The 23,751-nt window shown below is 42.8% G+C and overlaps 2 protein-coding genes across 2 annotated transcripts in view; both read left to right on the forward strand.

The window, feature by feature from the left end:
* gnl2 (guanine nucleotide binding protein-like 2 (nucleolar)) overlaps window positions 1-798 on the forward strand; it is a 30,891-nt gene extending 30,093 nt beyond the window's left edge. Inside the window, exon 16 of the mRNA XM_021561508.2 lies at window positions 136-798. Within this exon, the coding sequence (XP_021417183.1) occupies window positions 136-279 (144 nt within the window). The 3' untranslated portion in view covers window positions 280-798. The remainder of the gene's footprint in view (window positions 1-135) is intronic.
* A 3,798-nt stretch (window positions 799-4,596) lies between these two features.
* On the forward strand, window positions 4,597-19,379 carry LOC110488991 (smad nuclear-interacting protein 1). Its single transcript, XM_021561519.2, has 4 exons — window positions 4,597-4,904; window positions 16,655-16,778; window positions 16,957-17,573; window positions 18,041-19,379. Exons 1-4 carry the CDS (start codon window positions 4,738-4,740, stop codon window positions 18,318-18,320), a joined length of 1,188 nt encoding a protein of 395 aa, XP_021417194.2. The 5' UTR covers window positions 4,597-4,737; the 3' UTR covers window positions 18,321-19,379.
* The last annotated feature ends 4,372 nt before the right edge of the window (window positions 19,380-23,751 follow it).

The following is a 23,751-nucleotide window of genomic DNA, read 5'->3' on the forward strand; positions in this document are numbered from 1 at the left end:
TGCTGTTTGACATCAAACAGGCCCATCCATCTTGACTGGAGTGGAAAGCCACTCCCCTACCGCTATTGTTAATGGAATGACGGCCCTGTTCCTCCTTAAGCTTAAATCTCCCTCATTTGTCCCCCCCCTCTGCAGAGGAGAGCAGCGGATCGTGCTCAGAAGGTGAAGAAAGTTGGAACGCGCTATTACGAAACACACAACGTCAAGAACAAGAACAAGAACAGAAAGATGCCTACGGCGCCCAGCGAGGGCAAGAAAGCCAAGAGATCGAAGCGCTAGTCTGGGGTTCGAGACACCAAATTGGGTCATTTCTAATAAATATTTATTTTAATGACCCTGTCATTGTAATGACTTGTTTTAAGTTGTCTTGGTACCTACCCTTCTTGATGGAAAGTGATTTGGGTTAGGTTGCATTGAGTGAATTAGATTTTGATGAACCTAATCGCTTGACGCCTTAACCTAATCCTGAGTGACCTTCAACGAAGTGACAACGATCAATGTTGCATCAAACTATTACTTAAACTCATAAGGAGTTTCACTGCGAAGTGAAAGGATGAGTCTGTCATCCAAAAAAAGTACATTTGTACTGCATAGCCTGGATGCCAGTCTGTTTTCATTATTTTGCTAACTCCTCATGGAACTGTCAAATTTGGCATGACAATTCCATAAGGAGTTGGCTAGAGAGCAGAAACACACTGGCACCCAGGTTATGTACAGCACTTTTGGAAAAAAAACAGTGACACAATTTTTCTCCAAATATACATGTCATACCATAAAATAAAGAATATGAACAAATTATTAGAATTGTTTTATTTATTCCGCTATAGTAATGCAAGGCTTTATGGTTAGGAAGTAGATTTATTACATAATGCTGTGTTGGACGATCTGAAATCTGCCAGTTATAGATCACTTGTGGAATGAAGGGGTCACTTTTTTGGGGCAATGAACCCTTCCAGCTGGGCCTGTAAAGGAGAAGAAATTGAAATGTTAAATATCTATCAAATATACACACAAGTATGTGGACACCCCTTCAAATGAGTGTATTCAGCCATACCTGTTGCTGACAGGTGTATAAATTTGAGTACGCAGCCATGCAATCTCCATACAAACATTTCAGTAAGGGCATTCTACTGCCAGAGCTCAGTGACTTTCAATGTGGCACTGTCATAGGATGCCACCTTTCCAAGAAATCAGTTTGTCAAATTTCTGCCCTGCTAGAGTTGCCACGGCCAACTGTAAGTGTGGTTATTGTGAAGTGGAAACGTCTAGGAGCAACAATGGCTCAGCCGCTAAGTGGTAGGATACAAGCTCACAGAACGGGGCTGACACGTGTAGTTTGGAACTCCCTATCGAGTTCCAAACTGCCTCTGGAAGCAATGTCAGCACAAGAACTGTTCGTCGGGAGCTTCATAAAATGGGTTTTCCATGGCCGAGCAGCCGCACACAAACAGTGCCAAGCGTTGGCTGGAGTGGTGTAAAGCTCGCCACCATTGGACTCTCGAGCAGTGGAAACGTGTTCTCTGGAGTGTTGAATCACGCTTCAACAGACAAACCTGGGTTTGGCGAATGCCAAACAAGACTCAATGTCCTTGAGGGGCCAGACTTGAACCTGATCGAACATCTCTGGAGAGACCTGAAAACAGCTGTGCAGCAACGGTCCCCATCAAACCTGAGACAGCTTGAGAGGATCTGCAGAGAAGAATGGGAGAAACTCCAAATACAGGTGTGCCAAGCTTGTGGTGTCAACCAAGAAGACTCAAGGCTGTAATCACTGCCAAAGGTGCTGCAACAAAGTACTGAGTAAGGGGCCTGAATACTTATGTAAACGTTTTTTTTAATATAAATTAGCAAACATTTCTAAAAACCTGTTTTCTTTGTCATTATGGGGTATTGTGTGTAGATTGATGGGAAATAAATATTTTAGAATAAAGTTGTAACCTAACAAAATGGAAAGTCAAGGGTTCTGAATACTTCCTGAAGGCACTGAACGAAAGTATAAACGCAATATGTAACAATTTAAAATATTTACTGAGTTATAGTCCATATAACGAAATCCGTCAATTCAAATAAATTCATTAGGCCCTAATCTATGGATTTCACATGACTGGGAAAACATATGCATCTGTTCGTCACAGATACAGTTGAAACAGGGATTCATCTGTGAAGCGCACCCTTCTTCAGCGTGCCAGTGCCCATCAAAGGTGAGCATTTGCCCACTGAAGTTCGTTACGACGCTGAACTGCAGTCAGGTCAAGACCCTGGTAAGGACAACAAGCATGCAGATAAGCTGACCGTTTGTGCAAAAATTCTTCAGTTGTGCAAACCCACAGTTTCATAAGCTGTCTGGTTTGCTGGTTTCAGAAGATCCTGCAGGTGAAGAAGCCGAATGTGGATGTCCTGGGCTGGCGTGGTTACACGTGGTCTGCAGTTGTGAGGCCGGTTGGACGTACTGCCAAATTCTCTAAAATGACGGAGGTAGCTTATGGTAGAGCAATCTACTTTAAATTCTTTGGCAACAGCTCTGGTGGACATTCTTGCAGTCAGCATGCCAATTGCACATTCTCTCAAAAATGTTGACATTTGTGACATTGTGTTGTGTGACAAAACTGCACATTTTAGAGTTTGTTTTATTGCCCCCAGCACAAGGTGCACCTGTGCAATGATGCTGTTTAATCATCTTTTTGATATGTCACACCTATCAGATGGATGGATTATCTTGGCAAAGGAGAAATGCGCACTAACAGGGATGTAAACAAATTTGTGCACAACATTGAGAAATAAGCTTTTTGTGTGTGGAAAGTTTCTGGGATAATTTATTTCAGCTGGTACCAACACTTGATGTTGCGTTTATTTTTGTTAAGTATATTTTAAATTACATAAATTGATTGATTTCATTCCAAAAACTTTCTAGGAGTTAGGAAAATCCTGCCTTATTTGGCGCGACAATGCCCATAGGAGTTGGCAAGACTGCACAGGGATGGTGACTGGGCGCCTTTACCTTGAGCTGCTGGTTGGTTCTCTTCAGGAACTAAATCTCCTCTGTGTGTTTCTTCTCCACCTGCCTTCTGTCTCCCTCTTCTCAATGGCCTCAGTCTTGGCCTTCTGCTCGTTAACCTGTCTCTCTAGGTCCCGCTTCTTGTTCTACACATCGGAGATCTACACAAGTAGATGCAAATCAAATTCACTTTGGGGTAATAAAGGTTTTTAATCATTCAATGGCATAGCATTATCTTTATCTGATGAAGTGCTAAAAGATGAGAGTTCTCTGACGTCATGGGCTGGGTTTCGACAGGCAGCCTAATTCTGTTATTTGTTTTCACTAATTTGATATTTTAACCAATCAGATCAACTCAGACACAGATTAAACCCACTGAAATTGCCTTTTAGTTCAGAACCAGGTTTATGCTAGCCTAATCTAGGTCCTCTTGGAAACTGGCCCGGCTTTAGAATTTGTATCCAACACACTTTTCCAATATTACTACCATCCATGCACCTCATCTTTCCTTCCTCTCTCTCCTTACCGAAGCACTGGGAGTAGAGCTCCCTGAGGACTGGGCAGATGCCAGTCTCCCTGGCCTGTCTGCTGCAGCTTCAGGTCCAGCTGATTCTATAGGTGCACTACATCCATGTGGGTACACAGCGTGCTAGACACCTGCTGCACCCACAGCTGGTTGGTCTCCATACATTCCCTGTAACAGTGGTACAGCTGAGATTAACACAGGGTTGCCCGATTTCAGGTTTTACAAAACCGGGAATATTGGTTAATTTCCCTAAGGGGGAAAAAATAGGGAGAAGGGTGTTAAAGATGTGTGCGTGTCATGTCATACCGGGGTGGTAGGATGGCATTGAGGATCTCCTCGGTTTGTTGGCATTGGCTGAGGGGGTCTTGGGTTTGGGTGGAGGTGACACAGGTCCAGTCATGGCAGGTTGTTGAATTTGCAGTACTCATTGAGATTAGAAGAATATCCATCTTCAGCCAATTTGATGTTGAAAAAAAGCAAAGACAATTGTTTGACATCTCTCACCGCTCACTAGGAACATTGGCATGATATTGATTTCAAAATAATGCCTGTGGATGTAATAATGTATGTTAGATACCACTATATGGATACATTTAGCTACCTGGAGCTACTGTAAGTAACGCTCGCAGCCAGCATTAAACACGTTTTGTTAACTTCACTCTACCTTTGGTGACTTATTTTATGTTTCTGCTCACCAAGACTGGGTTGTCATATTTCAGCAGAGAATCAGCTGGAGGAATCATTGTGATACTTTGATTACTACAAAAAAACGTGGTTTGTTGTAGCAAGTAATGTCTCAATGAATGTATGTATGTGTTGTTGAAATGTGAATTGATAACTCATTTGTTAATTTTTTTTTACCATGGCAACTTAATTCCATGCGCGACTCACTAACCTCTCCGAGCTGCTCGAAGGCATGATTTAGAGTTGTTTCAGGAAAATTAAGTACATTTAATTATAACATCTGTAGGTGCATTACCTCATTGTAAATATAATAGAATAGGTCTGCAATATTACAACGGAACTAAAGTGTTGTGGTCTATAGCCACGGTGAAAAATATAAAAAGCGTTCTGCCGGAAGTGGAAACGCGTTTCCTTGCTCACAATAGGAAAACTTTCTCAGCGTTTGCAGTGGAGTTTGTTGTTCACGTTTTATACATATGTATTCGTTGTGCCCTTTATTTAGTCGATTAACAACGATTGGTTGAGTTTCATAATGGATAAAGAGAGACGACATAAAAGAGTGAAATCCCCTGTGCGGAACTCAAAACCGAAAATCAAACAAGAGAAACTGAGCCCTGCTAGGCCCCAGAGATCACGCCACTCGAGTTCGGGGTCCAACGGCAGCCCAAGCCCACCGCTACAGAGGAGACGAACGAGCAGGTAGCTAGCCTGATTTCATGGGTGTATGGTATTGTAGTTAGCGAGCACAAATTACACAGTGCGGTTGCAAGTCCATGATTTTACACAATATCAATAATAGCAACTAGTTAACCATTTAGCTAACCAGCAGGCGTCATTGTTATGAGTTAGTCTTGGAACGTTAACGTCAGTCCTCAATTATCCCTTGATCATGACTCTGTTACATTTTACACAAGTCATTGGACAAATGCGTCTTTGGAACGCGTCGCTGGCGGTGCGGCTTTGGAAGTATAAGGACCTTATTTTTTGTATTTAATAAAAAAAAACAATGTTAAATTGATACACGCCTTGATAGGGTTAAGGTTAGTGTTCCCACACTGAAATATCTCCATGTTAAAGTGCTAGTTTACGGAAGACGAGGCTACCGACCACCTGTGCTATCTAGCTAGCATGCTCCATCCCAACACCTGTGTGTAAGCGTAACTCGGGAAGTGTAGTTATATCGGGTGGAGGCTACCATAGCCGAATGGATCTGCAAAACGGTTCGATTAATTGTTTGTTTTTTCTCTCTGATGATGGATAACTCCCATATGTTTTCAAAGACGTATGGGAAGTGAAGATTATTGACGTTTCTAAACGTTAAAACGGTGTCAGGATTGTACCTAGTTCACATGAGTTGGTAGTGTGCAAAGTAAATGACTGAACTGTGGGATCAAAGCAGAATGCTGCCTAGTTTCCCCTCAATTAGCTAGCTAAGTCTCATTTAATGTTAGTTGACTGGAAACAGTGAGAGCTAGCTAGAATTCAAATAAAACTGTCACACACTGGAGACTTTACCGTGAAATGCTTGCTTACGAGCCCTTCCCATTGATGCAGAGTTTAAAAATGAAATGGTAAGGAGGAATAAAATAGAATAGCGCTACCATTGACTAACCTGTACCCCTGCACATTGACTCGGTACCTGTACTCCCTGTATAAAGTCTCATTTTTGTTATCTGATATTGTTAATGTATAATATACACTGCTCAAAAAAATAAAGGGAACACTAAAATAACATCTTACATCTGAATGAATGAAATATTCTTATTAAATACTTTTTTCTTTACATAGTTGAATGTACTGACAACAATCACAAATTATCAATGGAAATCAAATTTATCAATCCATGGAGGTCTGGATTTGGAGTCACACTCAAAATTAAAGTGGAAAACCACACTACAGGCTGATCCAACTTTGACGTAATGTCCTTTAAAACAAGTCAAAATTAGGCTCAGTAGTGTGTGTGGCCTCCACGTGCCTGTATGACCTCCCTACAATGCCTGGGCATGCTCCTGATGAGGTGGCGGATGGTCTCCTGCGGGATCTCCTCCCAGACCTGGACTAAAGCATCCACCAACTCCTGGACAGTCTGTGGTGCAACATGGCGTTGGTGGATGGAGCGAGACATGATGTTCCAGATGTGCTCAATTGGATTCAGGTCTGGGGAACGGGCGGGCAAGTCCATAGCATCAATGCCTTCCTCTTGCAGGAACTGCTGACACACTCCAGCCACATGAGGTCTAGCATTGTCTTGCATTAGGAGGAACCCAGGGCCAACCACACCAGCATATGGTCTCACAAGGGGTCTGAGGATCTCATCTCGATACCTAATGGCAGTCAGGCTACCTCTGGCGAGCACATGGAGGGCTGTGCGGCCCCCCAAAGAAATGCCACCCCACACCATGACTGAGCCACCGCCAAACCGGTCATGCTGGAGGATGTTGCAGGCAGCAGAACGTTCTCCACGGCGTCTCCAGACTGTCACATGTGCTCAGTGTGAACCTGCTTTCATCTGTGAAGCGCACAGGGCGCCAGTGGCGAATTTGCCAATCTTGGTGTTCTCTGGCAAATGCCAAACGTCCTGCACGGTGTTGGGCTGTAAGCACAACCCCCACCTGTGGACGTCGGGCCCTCATACCACCCTCATGGAGTCTGTTTCTGACCGTTTGAGCAGACACGTGCACATTTGTGGCCTGCTGGAGGTCATTTTGCAGGGCTCTGGCAGTGCTCCTCCTTGCACAAAGGCGGAGGTAGCGGTCCTGCTGCTGGGTTGTTGCCCTCCTACGGCCTCCTCCACGTCTCCTGATGTACTGGCCTGTCTCCTGGTAGCGCCTCCATGCTTTGGACACTACGCTGACAGACACAGCAAACCTTCTTGCCACATCTCGCATTGATGTGCCATCCTGGATGAGCTGCACTACCTGAGCCACTTGTGTGGGTTGTAGACTCCGTCTCATGCTACCACTAGAGTGAAAGCACCACCAGCATTCAAAAGTGACCAACATTTCAGCCAGGAAGCATAAGAACTGAGAAGTGGTCTGTGGTCCCCACCTGCAGAACCACTCCTTTATTGGGGGTGTCTTGCTAAATGCCTATAATTTCCACCTGTTGTCTATTCCATTTGCACAACAGCATGTGAAATTTATTGTCAATCAGTGTTGTTTCCTAAGTGGACAGTTTGATTTCACAGAAGTGTGATTGACTTGGAGTTACATTGTGTTTAAGTGTTCCCTTTATTTTTTTGAGCAGTGTATATATACTTTAGTTTATTTAGGAAATATTTTCTTAACTGCATTGTTGGTTAAGGGCTTGTAAGTAAGCATTTCATGGTAAGGTTGACAATACCTGTTGTATTCGGCGCATATGAGGAATAACAGTTATTTTATTTGACAATATGTACAGTGAGTACCAGGTCATTGTGCATAGGTACGAGCTATTTGAGGTCGACCGATTAATCACAATGGACAATTAATTAGGGCCGATTTCAAGTTTTCATAACAATCGGAAATCTGTATTTTTGGGCGCCGATATAGAAATGTAAACTTTTTTTATACCTTTATTTACCTAGTCAAGTCAGTTAAGAACACATTCTTATTTTCAATGACGGCCTAGGAACGGTGGATTAACTGCCTTGTTCAGGGGCAGAACGACAGATTTTCACCTTGTCAGCTCGGGGGATCCAATCTTGCAACCTTAGAGTTAACTAGTCCAATGCTCAAACCACCTGCCTCTCATTGCACTCCACGAGGAGCCTGCCTGTTATGTGAATGTAGTAGAAGCCAAGGTAAGTTGCTAGCTAGCATTAAACTTATCTTGTAAAAAAAAAAAACAATCATAATCACTAGTTATAACTTCACATGGTTGATATTACTCGTTTATCTAGCGTGTCCTGCATTGCATATAATCAATGCAACGCTGGGGGGGGGGGTGATTTTACAAAAGCGCATTTGCAAAAAACGACTGTACCTAACCATAAACACCAATGCATTTCTTAAAATCAATACACAGAAGTATATATTTTTAAACCTGCATATTTAGCTAAAATAAATCCAGGTTAGCAGGCAATATTAACCAGGTGAAATTGTCATTTCTCTTTTTATTTTTTTATTTCACCTTTATTTAACCAGGTAGGCAAGTTGAGAACAAGTTCTCATTTACAATTGCGACCTGGCCAAGATAAAGCAAAGCAGTTCGACACATACAACGACACAGAGTTACACATGGAGTAAAACAAACATACAGTCAATAATACAGTATAAACAAGTCTATATACGATGTGAGCAAATGAGGTGAGATAAGGGAGGTAAAGGCAAAAAGGCCATGGTGGCAAAGTAAATACAATATAGCAAGTAAAACACTGGAATGGTAGATTTGCAATGGGAGAATGTGCAAAGTAGAAATAAAAATAATGGGGTGCAAAGGAGCAAAATAAATAAATAAATAAAATACAGTAGGGAAAGAGGTAGTTGTTTGGGCTAAATTATAGGTGGGCTATGTACAGGTGCAGTAATCTGTGAGCTGCTCTGACAGTTGGTGCTTAAAGCTAGTGAGGGAGATAAGTGTTTCCAGTTTCAGAGATTTTTGTAGTTCGTTCCAGTCATTGGCAGCAGAGAACTGGAAGGAGAGGCGGCCAAAGAAAGAATTGGTCTTGGGGGTGACTAGAGAGATATACCTGCTGGAGCGTGTGCTACAGGTGGGAGATGCAATGGTGACCAGCGAGCTGAGATGAGGGGGGACTTTACCTAGCAGGGTCTTGTAGATGACATGGAGCCAGTGGGCTTGGCGACGAGTATGAAGCGAGGGCCAGCCAACGAGAGCGTACAGGTCGCAATGGTGGGTAGTATATGGGGCTTTGGTGACAAAACGGATTGCACTGTGATAGACTTCATCCAATTTGTTGAGTAGGGTATTGGAGGCTATTTTGTAAATGACATCGGTAAACCTAGGTATTGAGTGATGAAGAGAGAGATATTGTCTCTAGAAACATCATTGAAACCAGGAGATGTCATTGCATGTGTGGGTGGTGGAACTAATAGGTTGGATAATGTTGATAATGGGATATGTAGGAGGGTGAGCCGGTCAAGGATCGATTCAGACAAGGTGGTCTATTGTATGACAAGTGAGTTTAATTATGAGTAAAGATATCTGGTACAACGTATACGGGCCATTTCATTCGGTTCTTAAGGAACCAGCAGAAAAGAAGCGCAGATAACAGAGTGCATGTATGTTATATACAGTACAGAAAGTAGGTTGATTCTAGAAGATCGGGTCTTCGGGTTGGTTCAGGCTGAGGTGTAGTCTTCTTGGATTGGCCCTGTTGGGCCGTCCGTCATCCCTCTGGTTCCCGTTCCTTGTCACACAATGTTCAGCTAAAAAAGGAGATTAGGTGTGTGCGCTGGTTTCTGCAAGTCAAGGCTGTCTCTTCCTCCCAATGTGTGGGTGTATGTCTTATCTGTGTGTCCTCGGCAGTTAGTGTGTGTAATGTGTGTGTGCTGTGTGTGTGGGTGTGGGAGCTATCCTGTATGGGACCTAACATGTTTTGCTGTGAAAATACGTTGTCTCAGTTATAGCAATGTAATAGCAGTAGGCTGGTCACCTGCATAAGAAATAGCACTTCCTTACAATAAGGTATAATGAGCAGGACTAGAGGCTCTACAGTGAAATAAGCCAATAAACACTAACCAGAACAGCAATGGACAAGGCATATTGACATTAAGGAGAGGCATGCTCAGTCGAGTGATCAAAAGGGTCCAGTGAGTGGAGAGGTTGGTTGGGGGTCACGGCGATTTAGACAGCTAAATCGGTAGCAAGCTAGCATAGGAGCAAGCTAGTATAGAATGGAGGTCTGTTATTAGCCAACTCTTGCGTTCCGTCAGTAGATTAGTGGGTTTCCGTGTGGTAGAGGGGATTAATCCAAATCACACAACAACAAAAATAACAACAATAGATATAGTTAGAGGCCCAAGAAGAAAAATAAATAAAAATAAAATAAAAATTGTCCGATTGTCTATTCAGATAGCAGCCGATAAGATAGCCAACGGCTAGCAGGCCGCAGATGGGCGCCCAGGCAACGTTGCGCCGGAGGAGCCAGCCGGACAATTCCTTCGGGTAGACAACGTCGGCACTCCAACTGTGAAGGCCCGGTGGGGCTCCGCATAGGCAGCAAAACGGGTCCGGATAGGTGACTGCAGCCCAGGAGTGATTGATGGAACTCTTCAGCTGGCTAGCTCCGGAACAATTGATGTTAGCTCCGGAATCGACGAAAGCCGATAGTCACACGGATAGCAGCTAGCTAGCTGTGCGATCCAGGTATGGATGTCCAGAGCCAGCGGCCGAAATCCGGTATGTTCCGTTCCGAGCCGCGCTGCGCTGCACCGCGCCGTACAAAACTGGCGATAGATTCTCGAGCCAAAGGACAGCCGATGACCACAAACCGTGGTTAGCTGAGTACTAATGATTAGCCAGTAAATAAGCTAACTAGCTTCTGAACCAGCTTCAGAGTAGCTTCTGGACCAGCTTCTGGCTAGCTCCCGGCTAGCTTCTGGCTAATTTCTGGCTAGCCTCTCGGAGGATTACAGATCTGAGGTAAATAATACTTTTTTATATAAATAGGTGAAGCGGATTGCAGGAGAGTGTTCTGAAGATGAGTTTTTGGAAAATTAAAAATGTATGTGAAAAAAAAAAAGTTGTAAATATATCTATATATTTATATACACGACAGAACGAGGACAAAAATATGTCTGAACTGCTATGCCATCTTGGGATAAGTATGTGCTCATTGCACGCAGAGTCAGGGTATATGCAACAGTTTTGGCAGTCTGGCTCATTGCGAACTAATTTGCCAGAATTGTATGTAATTATGACATAACATTGAAGGTTGTGCAATGTAACAATAATATTTAGACTTAGGGATGCCACCCGTTAGATAAAATACCGAACGGTTCCGTATTTCACAGAAATAATAAACGTTTTGTTTTTGAAAGGATAGTATCCGGATTCGACCATATTAATGACCAAAGGCTTGTATTTCTGTGTTATGCTTTAATTAAGTCTGTGATTTGATAGAGCAGTCTGACTGAGCGATGGATGGTAGGCAGCAGCAGGATCCTAAGCATTCATTCAAACAGCACTTTTGTGCGTTTTGCCAGCAGCTCTTCGCAAGCACAGCGCTGTTTATGACTTCAAGCCTATCAGCCTAATGGCTGGTGTAACCGATGTGAAAGGGCTAGCTAGTTAGCTGGGTGTGCACTAATTGCGTTTCAAACGTCACTCGCTCTGAGACTTGGAGTAGTTATTCCCCTTGCTCTGCAAGGGCCTCGGCTTTTGTGGAGCGATGGGTAACACTGCTTCGAGTGTGGCTGTTGTAGATGTGTTCCTGGTTCGAGCCCAGGTAGGGGCGAGGAGAGGGACGGAAGATATACTGTTACACTGGCAATACTATAGTCAAAGGTATATGAAATACAAATGGTATAGAGAGAAATAGTCCTATACATACAATATTAACTACAACCTAAAACCGCTTACCTTGGAATATTGAAGTCTCATGTTAAAAGGAACCACTAACTTTCAAATGTTCTCATGTTCTGAGCAAGGAACTCAAACGTTAGCTTTTTTACATGGCTCATATTGTACTTTTACTTCAACACTTTGTTTTTGCATTATTTAAACCAAATTGCACATGCTTCATTATTTATGTGATGCTAAATAGATTTTTATTGATGTATTATATTAAGTTAAAATAAGTGTTGTAATTGTCATTAATTAATTGTCATAAAAAAATTGGCAGATTTTTAATCGGTATCTGCTTTTTTGGTCCTCCAATAATCGTTCGACCTCTACTAGATATGCACATGAAGACGGTAAAGTCACTAGGTATCAAGATTGATAATAAGAGTAAAATAAAGAACAGAGCAGCATTTGCAGCAAATGATGAGTGTAAAAGTGTGCGAGTTTGTATTGTCTGTGGGAGTGTCAGTGTAATGTGTATGTAGTCTAGTGAGTGTGCATAGGGCCAGTGCAAGCTAGTCAATGCCGATAGTTCTGGTACCATTTAACTGGCTATTGAGCAGTCTTATGGCTTGGGGGTAGATGCTGTCTGAGAGCCGATCGTCCGGCAGCAGAGTGGATAGTCTATGGCTTGGGTGGCTGGAGTCTTTGGCAATTTTTCAAGCCTTCCTCTGACTGTGATGTACTGGGCTGTCCGCACCACCCTCTGAAGTGCTTTGTGCTCAAGGGTTGGTGCATTTGCCATACCAAGACGTGATGCAGCCTGTCAAACTTTTTGAGGATCAGAGGGCCCATGCCAAATCTTTCCAGCCTCCTGAAGGGGAAGAGATGCTGCCGTTCCCTCTTCACGACTGGGGATGTGCGTGTGGACCATGTTAAGTCCTTGGTGATGTGGACGCCAAGGAACTACGCATGCTCTCCCCTCTTTCTCCTATAGTCCACAATCAGCTCATTGATCTTACTGATGTTGAGGTTGTTTTCCTGGCACCACACTCTGCTAAGACTCCGACGGCCTCCCTGTAGGCTGACTCGTCGGTGATCAGGCCTACCAGCGTTGTTGTCAACAAACTTGATACTGGTGTTGCAGTCGTGCACGGTCATGCAGCTGTGTGGGTGAACAGGGAGTACAGGAGAGGACTAAGCAAACACCCCTGAGGGGCCCCCATGTTGAGGGTTAACGTGGCGGAGTTGTTGTTGCCTACCCAGGATCCAGTTGCAGAGGGAGGGGTTCAGTCACTGGGTCCCCTAGCTTGGTTATGAGCAAGGAGTGGACTATGGTGTTGAACACTGAGCTGTAGTCTTTGAAAAGCATTCTCATATAATTATTTCCACTCTTGTCCAGGTGGGAGTGGGCAGTGTGAAATGCAATTGAGATGACACCGTCTGTGGATCTGTTGGGGCGGTATGCGAATTGTAGTGGGTCTAGGGTGTGTGGGGTGATGGGGTTTATGTGTGTCATGACCAGCATTTCAAAGCACTTCATAATTACAGATGTGATTGCTACAGGGCAATAGTCATTTAGGCAGGCTACCTTGAATCTCTTGGGAACAGGGGCAATGGTATTCCGCTTGAAACATGTTGGGGTTACAGACTGGGACAAGGAGATATTGAAAATGTCTGTGAAGACACTGCCAGCTGGTCTACGCATGCTTTGAGAACGTGCCCTGGTATTCTGGCCTTGTGATTGTTAACCTGTTTCAAACATTCTGCTCGGATCAGCCACAGAGAGCTGTATCACAGTCATCTGTAAAAATGGACTTTCAAGCAAGGCACAGTGCTCTATTCTTTGAAGCAAGCATGAAAAGCATTTAGCTTGTTTGGGAGTTCTGCATCGTAGGGCTACTCTAGGTTTCCCTTTGTAATCCCTTATCGCCTGCAAGCCCTGCCACATCACGAGTGTCTGTACTAGCAAAACAGCTTTGTAGCCTTGCGCCTGCTCCCACCACTTCTATATTGAGCACATCACTAGGTGCTTCCTTTTTGAGCTTTGGTTTGTTAACAGGAAGCAGGAGAATGGAGTCATGGTCGGATTTGCCCAACGGAGGACGAGGGAGGGCCTTGAATGTGTTTAGTCTGATTAATCAGGCAGTAATACATGGTTAATTGGTACACAGTCTGAAACAAATGTCTCCAGAATGTTTAATAAAATTACATTTAAACATTACTGGTTGTCTGAGTGGTTTGTCCTTCATCTTCTCCAATTTGAGAAAATATCCACAGGAAGGTATTGTTTACCCAACTTTTTAGAGAGCCGATAGGTATATGGTTCGGAACGAGGTAAAATTAGTTTTAAGGAACCTTTTTATGATTTTGCAGTCATTAGTTTCAGGCTGTATATAGCCATTAATTCTGTGTTAGTCTGATTAATCGGACTATCTATAAATGGTACATTTGCCAGTGGCACACCGGCCCAGTGCCAACTGAAAGCTACTGGCCCAAATGGGGAAAAATGATATACTGTCCCGGGCCAAGATCTCACGTGAAAAAGGATAATGTGCGCATAATTTCAATATCAGGTAATTGTATACATATTTTGCCGGCCTAGTAAGTACACTAATAATAGCATTTTAACTTGACAATTTAATGTTTACATTGATTGATTTAGAGGGAAAAAATCTTATCGTAATCTCAGGTTGTTATTGTTAGTGATTTTGAACAGTCAGCAGGCTAAAGGACCCTATAAAATCTGTTTTATCTTTTGCTAAATTCCATTTCCCAGATTTGTAATTCCCGGTTTCTGAGTTTCCTATTTTTGTCAGGGTTTCACTCTCAAAATCACACTTTTTTAAATTTGACATTCTACATCCCAAACAATGCATAAACCACATCAGGGGACTACATTTTTTTCCCAGACTTCATAAGTGATTTTGGGGGAGGGTGTAGTTGCCTTTCAATTCAATTGCACACCTAGCCAAGAGTTGTTTGGCTAGTGGTGTTTCTCTACTGTACAGTGTAGCCTAAATTTGATGCCAGGGTTTGCAAAACAAATGCTGACCCAATTGCTCAAAATCATCATATCATTCTGCCAGGTAGATATATATTTGAGGTTGACCGATTAATCGGAGTGGCCGATTAATTAGGGCCGATTTCAAGTTTTTGCCGATTTTTTATTTTTTATTTTTTTAAATAATTTATTTATTTATTTATTTATTTATTTTTTATACACCTTTTATTTAACTAGGCAAGTAAATTAAGAACACATTCTTATTTTCAATGACGGCCTAGGAACGGTGGGTTAACTGCCTTGTTCAGGGGCAAAAAGACAGATTTTCACCTTTTCAGCTCGGGGGATCCAATCTTGCAACCTTACAGTTAACTAGTCCAACGCAATAACGACCTGCCTCTCTCTCGTTGCACTCCACAAGGAGACTGCCTGTTACGCAAATGCAGTAAGCCAAGGTAAGTTGCTAGCTAGCATTAAACTTATCTTATAAAAAACAATCAATCATAATCACTAGTTAACTACACATGGTTGATATTACTAGATGTTATCTAGTGTGTCCTGTGTTGCATATAATCTGACTGAGCGGTGGTAGGCAGAAGCAGGCGCGTAAACATTCATTCATACAGCACTTTCGTGTGTTTCGCCAGCAGCTCTTCGTTGTGCGTCAAGCATTGCGCTGTTTATGACTTCAAACCTATCAACTCCCGAGATGAGGCTGGTGTAACCGAAGTGAAATGTCTGGCTAGTTAGCGCGTGCTAATAGCATTTCAAACTTCACTCGCTCTGAGCCTTGGGATGGTTGTTTCCCTTGCTCTGCATGGGTAACGCTGCTTCGATGGTGGCTGTTGTCGTTGTGTTGCTGGTTCGAGCCCAGGGAGGAGCGAGGAGAGGGACGGAAGCTATACTGTTACACTGACAATACTAAAGTGCCTATAAGAACATCCAATAGTCAAAGGTTAATGAAATACAAATGGTATAGAAGGAAATAGTCCTATAATTCCTATAATAACTACAACCTAAAACTTCTTACCTGGGAATATTGAAGACTCATGTTAAAAGGAACCACCAGCTTTCATATGTTCTCATGTTCTGAGCAAGGAACTTAAACCTTAGCTTTCTTACATAGCACATATTGCACTTTTACATTCTTCTCCATAATGTTTTTGCATTATTTAAATCAAATTGAATGTGTTTCATTATCTACTTGAGGCTAAATTGATTTTTATTGATGTATTATATTTAGTTAAAATAAGTGTTAATTCAGTATTGTTGCAATTGTCATTATTACAAATATATTATTTTTTTCGGTATCGGCTTTTTTGTTCCTCCAGTAATTGGTATCGGCGTTGAAAAATCATAATCGGTTGACCTCTAATCTACATAGCAGTCCTTATTGTAATTTTTAAACTTTTTTTTTAGGTAAGCATTCAGAGATGTCCATTCAAACAAATCATGATGACTGAATTGCGCATCGCAGGGATTTAACCATGACTTCGGACCAAACTTTTTAAATACCTGGTTTGCATACCCATTTGTTGCCTTAGCTTTTTCTGGTAGTTATCATAAATTGAGACGTCTTCCCTACTGCTGTCGTTCTTCTGTGAGCTGCTCTACGTGACAACCAGTTGAGAGCTGCATCCTCTTGCTGCCCAACAGATTATATTCCTCTCAAAGGCTGTGTGTGCGATGCGTGTAATAAATAATATACATGAAGAAGTAACAGCTTTGGGAATTTCTGTTTTTCATCAATTATATAGCCCAGATTGAAAATAGCATTATTACAATATATTTTTTTCACTGGCCCAAGCAGGCCATTGACAGGGATGATTGACTCCCTAGGCCAGCGATCATCCTGTATGTCAAACCCTGTATTACGAATTATTTGTCAGATGTCGCTCAGAGAAGAATCCAGTAGGAGCTGTCCGTTGTAGCTAGCTAACCTTGGTGTTAAATTACTCAACTATTGGTTTTAAAGAGTTTCCTTGTTGATTTGATTGACTAGATCGCCACCCAGGACAAAAGGTCATTCGCCAGGTAGAAGGGCGTTGGGAAGACGAGACAGATCGCCCAAAAACACCGGCAGGAGCCGAAGCCCTCCCCGCAGTGCCGATGTCAAAATAAAGCGGGTGATTCTGCCACTACTTATGAGTAAATGTAACAATTGGGGAAATGCATTCATGTACAATTTTAATGCAGCAATTGTCTTCTTTAAATAGTAACAATTTACCAACTAATTTTGACCCCATGCTTGACTCTGGAATCAGGCTAATTCCCTTATCTCCTGTCCCATTGTCTCCCCTATAGGAGCAGGATGACCACCGCGGTGCCGATGACCGTAGAAGGCGTGACCGCAATGACAAACCAGAGCCCTCGGAGCCACCAGTGCGGCGAAGTAGGTGGAAGCAGGCTGACGGACCCAGAGAATCTGACAGACCCAGGGAGAGAAAACGAGTTGAGAGAGAGCGGGGTGGAGGTGGGGACAGGCCCAGAGAGCGCGAATCCCGCTCCTTCCAGGAGCAGCAGGCTGAGAGACAGCAGCATGACAATCAACGACGGGACAACCGGCACCGGTTTGAGGAGAACAACGGCGAGGGGCAAGCTTTCGGACAAGGTACCCAAGAGGGGGGCGAGGGCAAAGACAGCCCCCCAGTTGATAAAGAGAAGCCCAACTTTGAACTGTCTGGTGCGCTCACGGAAGATACCAACACGTTCAGGGGGGAAGTGATCAAGTACAACGAGCCCCCCGAGGCTCGCATCCCTAAGCGCAGATGGCGACTGTACCCCTTCAAGAACGATGAGCAGCTCCCGGTCATGTACGTCCACAGGCAGAGTGCCTACCTGATGGGGCGGCAGAGGAAGATTGCTGATATCCCCATCGACCACCCCTCCTGCTCCAAACAGCACGCAGTGTTCCAGTACAGGTGAGATCTGACAATCACTTGGTTGCTCAAATCAGGCCCTCGGGATGACATTATTTTAGCTGCTGATCCTTCGAAAATCATCTCTATGTTTTGAAATTATGCCATTTTCCCATCTTACATCATTTCCCAACATTTTGTTGAAGTCTGACACTTAACATCTGGTTAATGCAGTTCTGTTGGGTTTATGTGATTTCAATCTCTAGGTCAGGACTCTCCAACCTTGTTCCTGGAGAGCTGCCCACCTGTAGGTTTTTGTTTCAACCCCAGTTGTAACTAGCCTGATTCAGCTTATCAACCAGCTAATAACTAGAATCAGATGATTAGGGTTGGAGCGCAAGCCTCAATGACGGTAGCTCTCCAGGAACAGTGTTGGATAGGCCTGGACAGGCCTGCTCTAGGCTATGTAGTTCTGAGTTGGGACACTTTCAACCTTTGGGTAATGTAGTTCTGTGTTTGCTGATTTCCAGGCTGGTGGAGTTCACGCGTTCGGATGGAACTGGCGGGCGGCGGGTGAAGCCCTACATCATTGACCTAGGTTCGGGCAATGGCACCTACCTGAACAACCAGCGCATCGAGGCGCAGCGCTACTACGAGCTCAAGGAGAAGGACGTGCTCAAGTTTGGCTTCAGTAGCCGCGAGTACGTCCTGCTGCATGAGTTCTCCGACACGGCCGAGGTGGACGCCAGGGCGGAGGAAGACGACGAGGGCCTGGACGAGGGCCTGGATGAGGAAATGCAAGACCTCTGAGTCTTTTCGAATAGTTGACTTGCGTTTTTCCGTCCTACTTTCCTTTGAAGTAATCACAGATCTTAATTGGTTGGATTGTTGAAAGTAATAGGATTTTGCTTAGTTAAACCTATTCAGTCACTTATAAATATGTGCTTACCTCAGGGAAACAAGGAAGGGGAAATGCACATTATTTCAAGTATTCTGACAGTGGCACAGATTATCCCATCAAGTGTATTGTGGGAAAATAATGTTCTCACCGATGCCTGCCACCTGTTGACCATCATCTCTTTAAAAACATGAATGGAACAATGACCTGACATGATGGCGTGTTGGGTTAAGCATCTTTCCGGGTTAACAGAACAAATAAAAAAAGGGGTAGGAGAAGTCGGTGTGGTCTCTATTTGGCGGTCATAGAAACCTGCTTTAACCTGCAGTAACCGGGTCTCAGTACTCTCTATTCTCAGGACATTAGTATAAGATCAGTAGTGTGGTTGATCCCCCCCCCCCCCCCCCCCATATCTGACTGCATACGTTCAACACAAGTGCTCAAATGCCAGAAAGAAGTTCCTTGACAAAATAAATATTTTGTTATTATATTTTTGGAATACAACATTGAATACAAAGTAAGGCTAGCCTTCAGCAATAGACCATATCCAGACCTTAAATGTAAATACACTGGATGTATTGAATGTGAATGCTGGATTCATCATATGGTGTACTGTATTTGGGTTTGAGCATTGCAAGTTGCAAAGAAAGCATAGGCGTATATGTATCTGCTTTAAATGTGTGTTTCTTGTGATGTAGGAAAAACGTGTGTATCGCAGTGTATTCTCGTTTGTCCGGTCTTTACCACCGAATTGACTAGGCTATGGAGGTTTCTGGAGAAAAATCATACCACACTGTAAAGCATGACTATTCCTACTACAAAGACAATTTTGTTTTTTTACTTTTTCAGACACCATCTACATTGTAGTTCCATTTTAGATGTTTTGTATTGTACATAAAGGTTGTGAAAGACTTAGTTTTGTTGATGTTTGTTCGTAGTTCAGGTTTAAATCTGCCATTCCTTTGGTTTACTGTATGGTCAAGTAAAACCATCGTAACCTTACAGTAAGCCACATACATCAAGTGATAAACCAGAGGTAAATGTTGCAACTTCTACAAACTAATGTATCCAAAATTCTGATAACCATGGTTATTTCAGTTTTATTAGCCTCGCCTGCGTTGTGTGTAACATTTTCTCATACATTTCTGTCATATCATTAGTAATAGTATCACGTAGACCCCTCAAACTTAACTCTGGACCACACTGCATTTTTTTAGGTACTGATTTAAATCTGGGACACCAGGTGTGTGCAATTAATTATCAGGTAGAACAGAAAACCAGCAGGCTCTGGACCTCGTAGGTTAAGAGTTGAGTACCCCTGGCGGCTCTCAGTGTGGGCTACGGAGGTACTGCAAGATAAAAAATTACATGAATATTACAAAATGCATTTTGGCCAAGGACCGGTATCTGTCGAATAAGTTGAGGGTGTAATGCAATTTAATAATATTAAAGGAGCTAGATGTACTATTTTTGTATTATAATTTCATAAGTCTTTAAATGTCCTTAATATAAACAGTGATAGTATTTTCCCCCAAAAAGGTTGTGGGCAGACACAATTGCATTCTAATGGTGCAGCCTTATTGGTCAACAACTGGGGCCAGCAAATCTCTTGTCAAAATTGACTGGGGCCAGCAAATCTATTGTCATAATTGACTGGGGCCAGCAAATCTATTGTCATAATTGACTGGGGCCAGCAAATGTTAAACGTAGAAATCGCTCAGCCCCAGTCAATTTGACGAGATTTGCTGGCCCCAGTCAATTGGTCGTCACTCATTTCTATAACTACAAAGTCATAAACCCTGCCTATTTCTACAATTTCTCTAACATTTGAATTTAAACCTAACCCTAACAGCCGCAATGCTAACCTTATGTCTAACCTTAAATTAAACCCTGACCTATTTTTTTGTAGCCAATTTTGACTTTTGGCATCTTACTTTGGGGATTGATTGTTTAGCAAAAGAAAAGGAAGTGCGCAACTATGGGACAAAACACGGGGTTGGCGTAGATTTTTGACATTATTTGTTAACACATTCCATCTCCAATGTTTATTGAAAACACAAAGTTGAACAATGAGCACTTGTTTCTCAAATACATCGTTAGGTTTACATTAGATAGATAGCATTTTTTTTGTTGCCATATTAGCATAGATGTGACAGTCAAAACACCTACAAATAAGACATCAAATGAGCTGAAACGAGCCACTAAAGATTCACCAAATGGCAGTTTCTTGACATTGTTGCTAGCTCTCTGGCCATCCAGAACCATAACACACTGCCTTCTGCCCCTTGTAAGCGTCCACATCGTTTTTGCGACGTCAGCTAACCTGTCTATTGAACCTAATGGAAACTCAGTCATGTTGATAACGAGATAGTAGTCTTTTGTTGGCCAATAACAACGCTCTGCCATTAAATGCAATTTTGTGTGGCCCTAATACATTTTTGGGGAAAATAATATTGTGAAACACTCATTCCACTATTATTGTCGATATGAAGAATACTTTTAGAAATAACAATGAAAACTATAACAAATAGCCTAGCGCCTTTATTCTACAATGTATGTTCTTAACCCTGGGCAACATGGGTCTTGGAGGCTCCATAGTACTCAGTACTTCTTGTATTCCCCTTAAAATGTTTTTGGAACATAAACAAAATTTTGTTATCTGCCTCATGGCAAAATGTGTAGAATTGCAGGATATTAGCTTGGAAAGTGACACATTTTCTCTCTGATGCTGTTGTCGAGACTGGATGTTGAAGCAGCCTTTTATGCAGTAAGTAGCAGGAGGCAGCAGGATCAGGTGCAAAAGAGTGTCCAGTTTATTAACAGTGAAAGGTGGTTCCTGGTGAATGACGGAATCAAATGAATGAATATTTACACAATTTTTACACAATGTTTACATATTTACAATATGAACAGACTCTCAAAATACAGATTTAATTCTAAATCGAAAACTTAAGCCTTAATCAGACCTACCCTACTAAACCAACTATAGCAGGTTGGGGTATACCAGGCTATAGTTGGTGCCTGGCTCAGTAACTGTTTGTGTCATAGTAGAGCTGCTTGTCTACTTAGAGGAAATGCACTGTAGCACCAACGGTAAAATGTTGTCCAGTTCGGTCATTTAAGTCATTTATTTCCCACACAGCTCACATAGCAGAGCCAGAACATATTTCCAGCTCACAGGTACCTTTATACCTATGTCCCCTCCCTGTGGACTATACCATTAAACATGGGGCTCTTTTCCCAAATATGGCATATTAACCCTTATACAATTTCCACGGCCCTGCGGAAACCAAATTAACATAATATAAAAATCCCCATCAAAATCCTGTTTAAAAATTATATATTTCTGCATGGGCTGCGTCTTAATCCGACGGCTCCGCAGATATCACCCTTCCGCATCTGTGGTGAAGGTGGCAGCACTACTTCTAATGCGTCCGAATGGTTTGACCTACAAACTATTATGGAAGGCAGGTCCTCACCAGACATCACCGGAAACAACATCGCCTATGGGCACAAACCCACTGTCGTTGGACCAGACAGGATTGGCAAAAAGTGTTCTTCACTGACGAGTGGCGGTTTTGTCTCACCAGGGGTGATGATCGGATTTGCATTTATCGTCTAAGAAATTAGCGTTACACGAGGCCTGTACTCTGGAGCGGGATCGATTTGGAGGTGGAGGGTCCGACATGGTCTGGGGCGGTGTGTCACAGCATCATCGGACTGAGCTTGTTGTCTTTGCAGGCAGTCTCAACACTGTGTGTTACAGGGAAGACATCCTCCTCCCTCATGTGGTACCCTTCCTGCAGGCTCATTCTGACATGTCCCTCCAGCATGAAAATGCAACCAGCCATACTGCTCGTTCTCTGTGTGATTTCCTGCAAGTCAGGAATGTCAGTGTTCTGCCATGGCCAGTGAAGAGCACGGATCTCAACCCCATTGAGAATGTTTGGAAACTGTTGGATCGGAGGGTGAGGGCTAGGGCCATTCGCCTCAGAAATGTCCAGGAACTTGCAGGTGCCTTGGTGGAAGAGTGGGGTAACATCTCACAGCAATAACTGAAAAATCTGGTGCAGTCCATGAGGAGGAGATGCACAGCAGTATTTAATGCAGCTGGTGGCCACACCAGATACTGACTGTTATTTTGACACCCCCTTTTTTCAGGGACACATTATTCCATTTATGTTAGTCACATGTCTGTGGAACTTGTTCAGTTTATGTCTCTGTTGTTGAATCTTGTTATGTTCATACAAATATTTATACATGTTACGTTTGCTGAAAATAAACGCAGTTGACAGTGTGAGGACGTTTCTTTTTTTGCTGAGTTTATTTGGGATTCTATTAGGATCCCCATTAGCTATTGCAAAAGCAGCAGCTTCTCTTCCTGGGGTCCACACAAAACATAAAACATAATACAGAATTACATAATACAGAACATAAATAGACAAGAACAGCTCAAGGACAGAACGACATAAAACGTTTTGAAAAGGCACACGTAGCCTACATAATCAATGCATTCACACAAACTATCTAGGTCAAATAGGGGAGACGCGTTGTGCAGCGAGGTGTTGCTTTATCTGTTTTTTGAGACCAGGTTTTCTGTTTATTTTAGCAATATAAGATGGAATGAAGTTCCATGCAATAAGGGCTCTATATAATACTGTACGCTTTATTGAATTTGTTCTGGATTTGGGGACTGTGAAAAGACCCCTGGTGGCATGTCTGGTGGGACAAGTGTGTGTGTCAGAGCTGTGCTTTTTGGAGTGTGGTGTCAAAAAAGCAGAGCATCTCTTTATTACGGCCAGACCTCTCCCTGTCTTTCAACCATTGAATCTACAGTGCCTTGCGAAAGTATTCGGCCCCCTTGAACTTTGCGACCTTTTGCCACATTTCAGGCTTCAAACATAAAGATATAAAAATGTATTTTTTTGTGAAGAATCAACAACAAGTGGGACACAATCATGAAGTGGAACGACATTTATTGGATATTTCAAACTTTTTTAACAAATCAAAAACTGAAAAATTGGGCGTGCAAAATTATTCAGCCCCTTTACTTTCAGTGCAGCAAACTCTCTCCAGAAGTTCAGTGAGGATCTCTGAATGATCCAATGTTGACCTAAATGACTAATGATGATAAATACAATCCACCTGTGTGTAATCAAGTCTCCGTATAAATGCACCTGCACTGTGATAGTCTCAGAGGTCCGTTAAAAGCGCAGAGAGCATCATGAAGAACAAGGAACACACCAGGCAGGTCCAAGATACTGTTGTGAAGAAGTTTAAAGCCGGATTTGGATACAAAAAGATTTCCCAAGCTTTAAACATCCCAAGGAGCACTGTGCAAGC

The sequence above is a fragment of the Oncorhynchus mykiss genome, chromosome 2 (assembly GCF_013265735.2).
Source record: "Oncorhynchus mykiss isolate Arlee chromosome 2, USDA_OmykA_1.1, whole genome shotgun sequence".
Lineage (NCBI taxonomy): Eukaryota > Metazoa > Chordata > Actinopteri > Salmoniformes > Salmonidae > Oncorhynchus > Oncorhynchus mykiss.

Bases quoted from the DNA above. Each gene is read 5' to 3' on its own strand.
- LOC110488991 (XM_021561519.2), top strand. From the start codon at position 4,738: ATGGATAAAGAGAGACGACATAAAAGAGTGAAATCCCCTGTGCGGAAC. The intron at 4,905-16,654 runs GTAGCTAGCCTG...TTGATTGACTAG, and splicing joins CAGAGGAGACGAACGAGCAG to ATCGCCACCCAGGACAAAAG. The intron at 17,574-18,040 runs GTGAGATCTGAC...GCTGATTTCCAG, and splicing joins CACGCAGTGTTCCAGTACAG to GCTGGTGGAGTTCACGCGTT.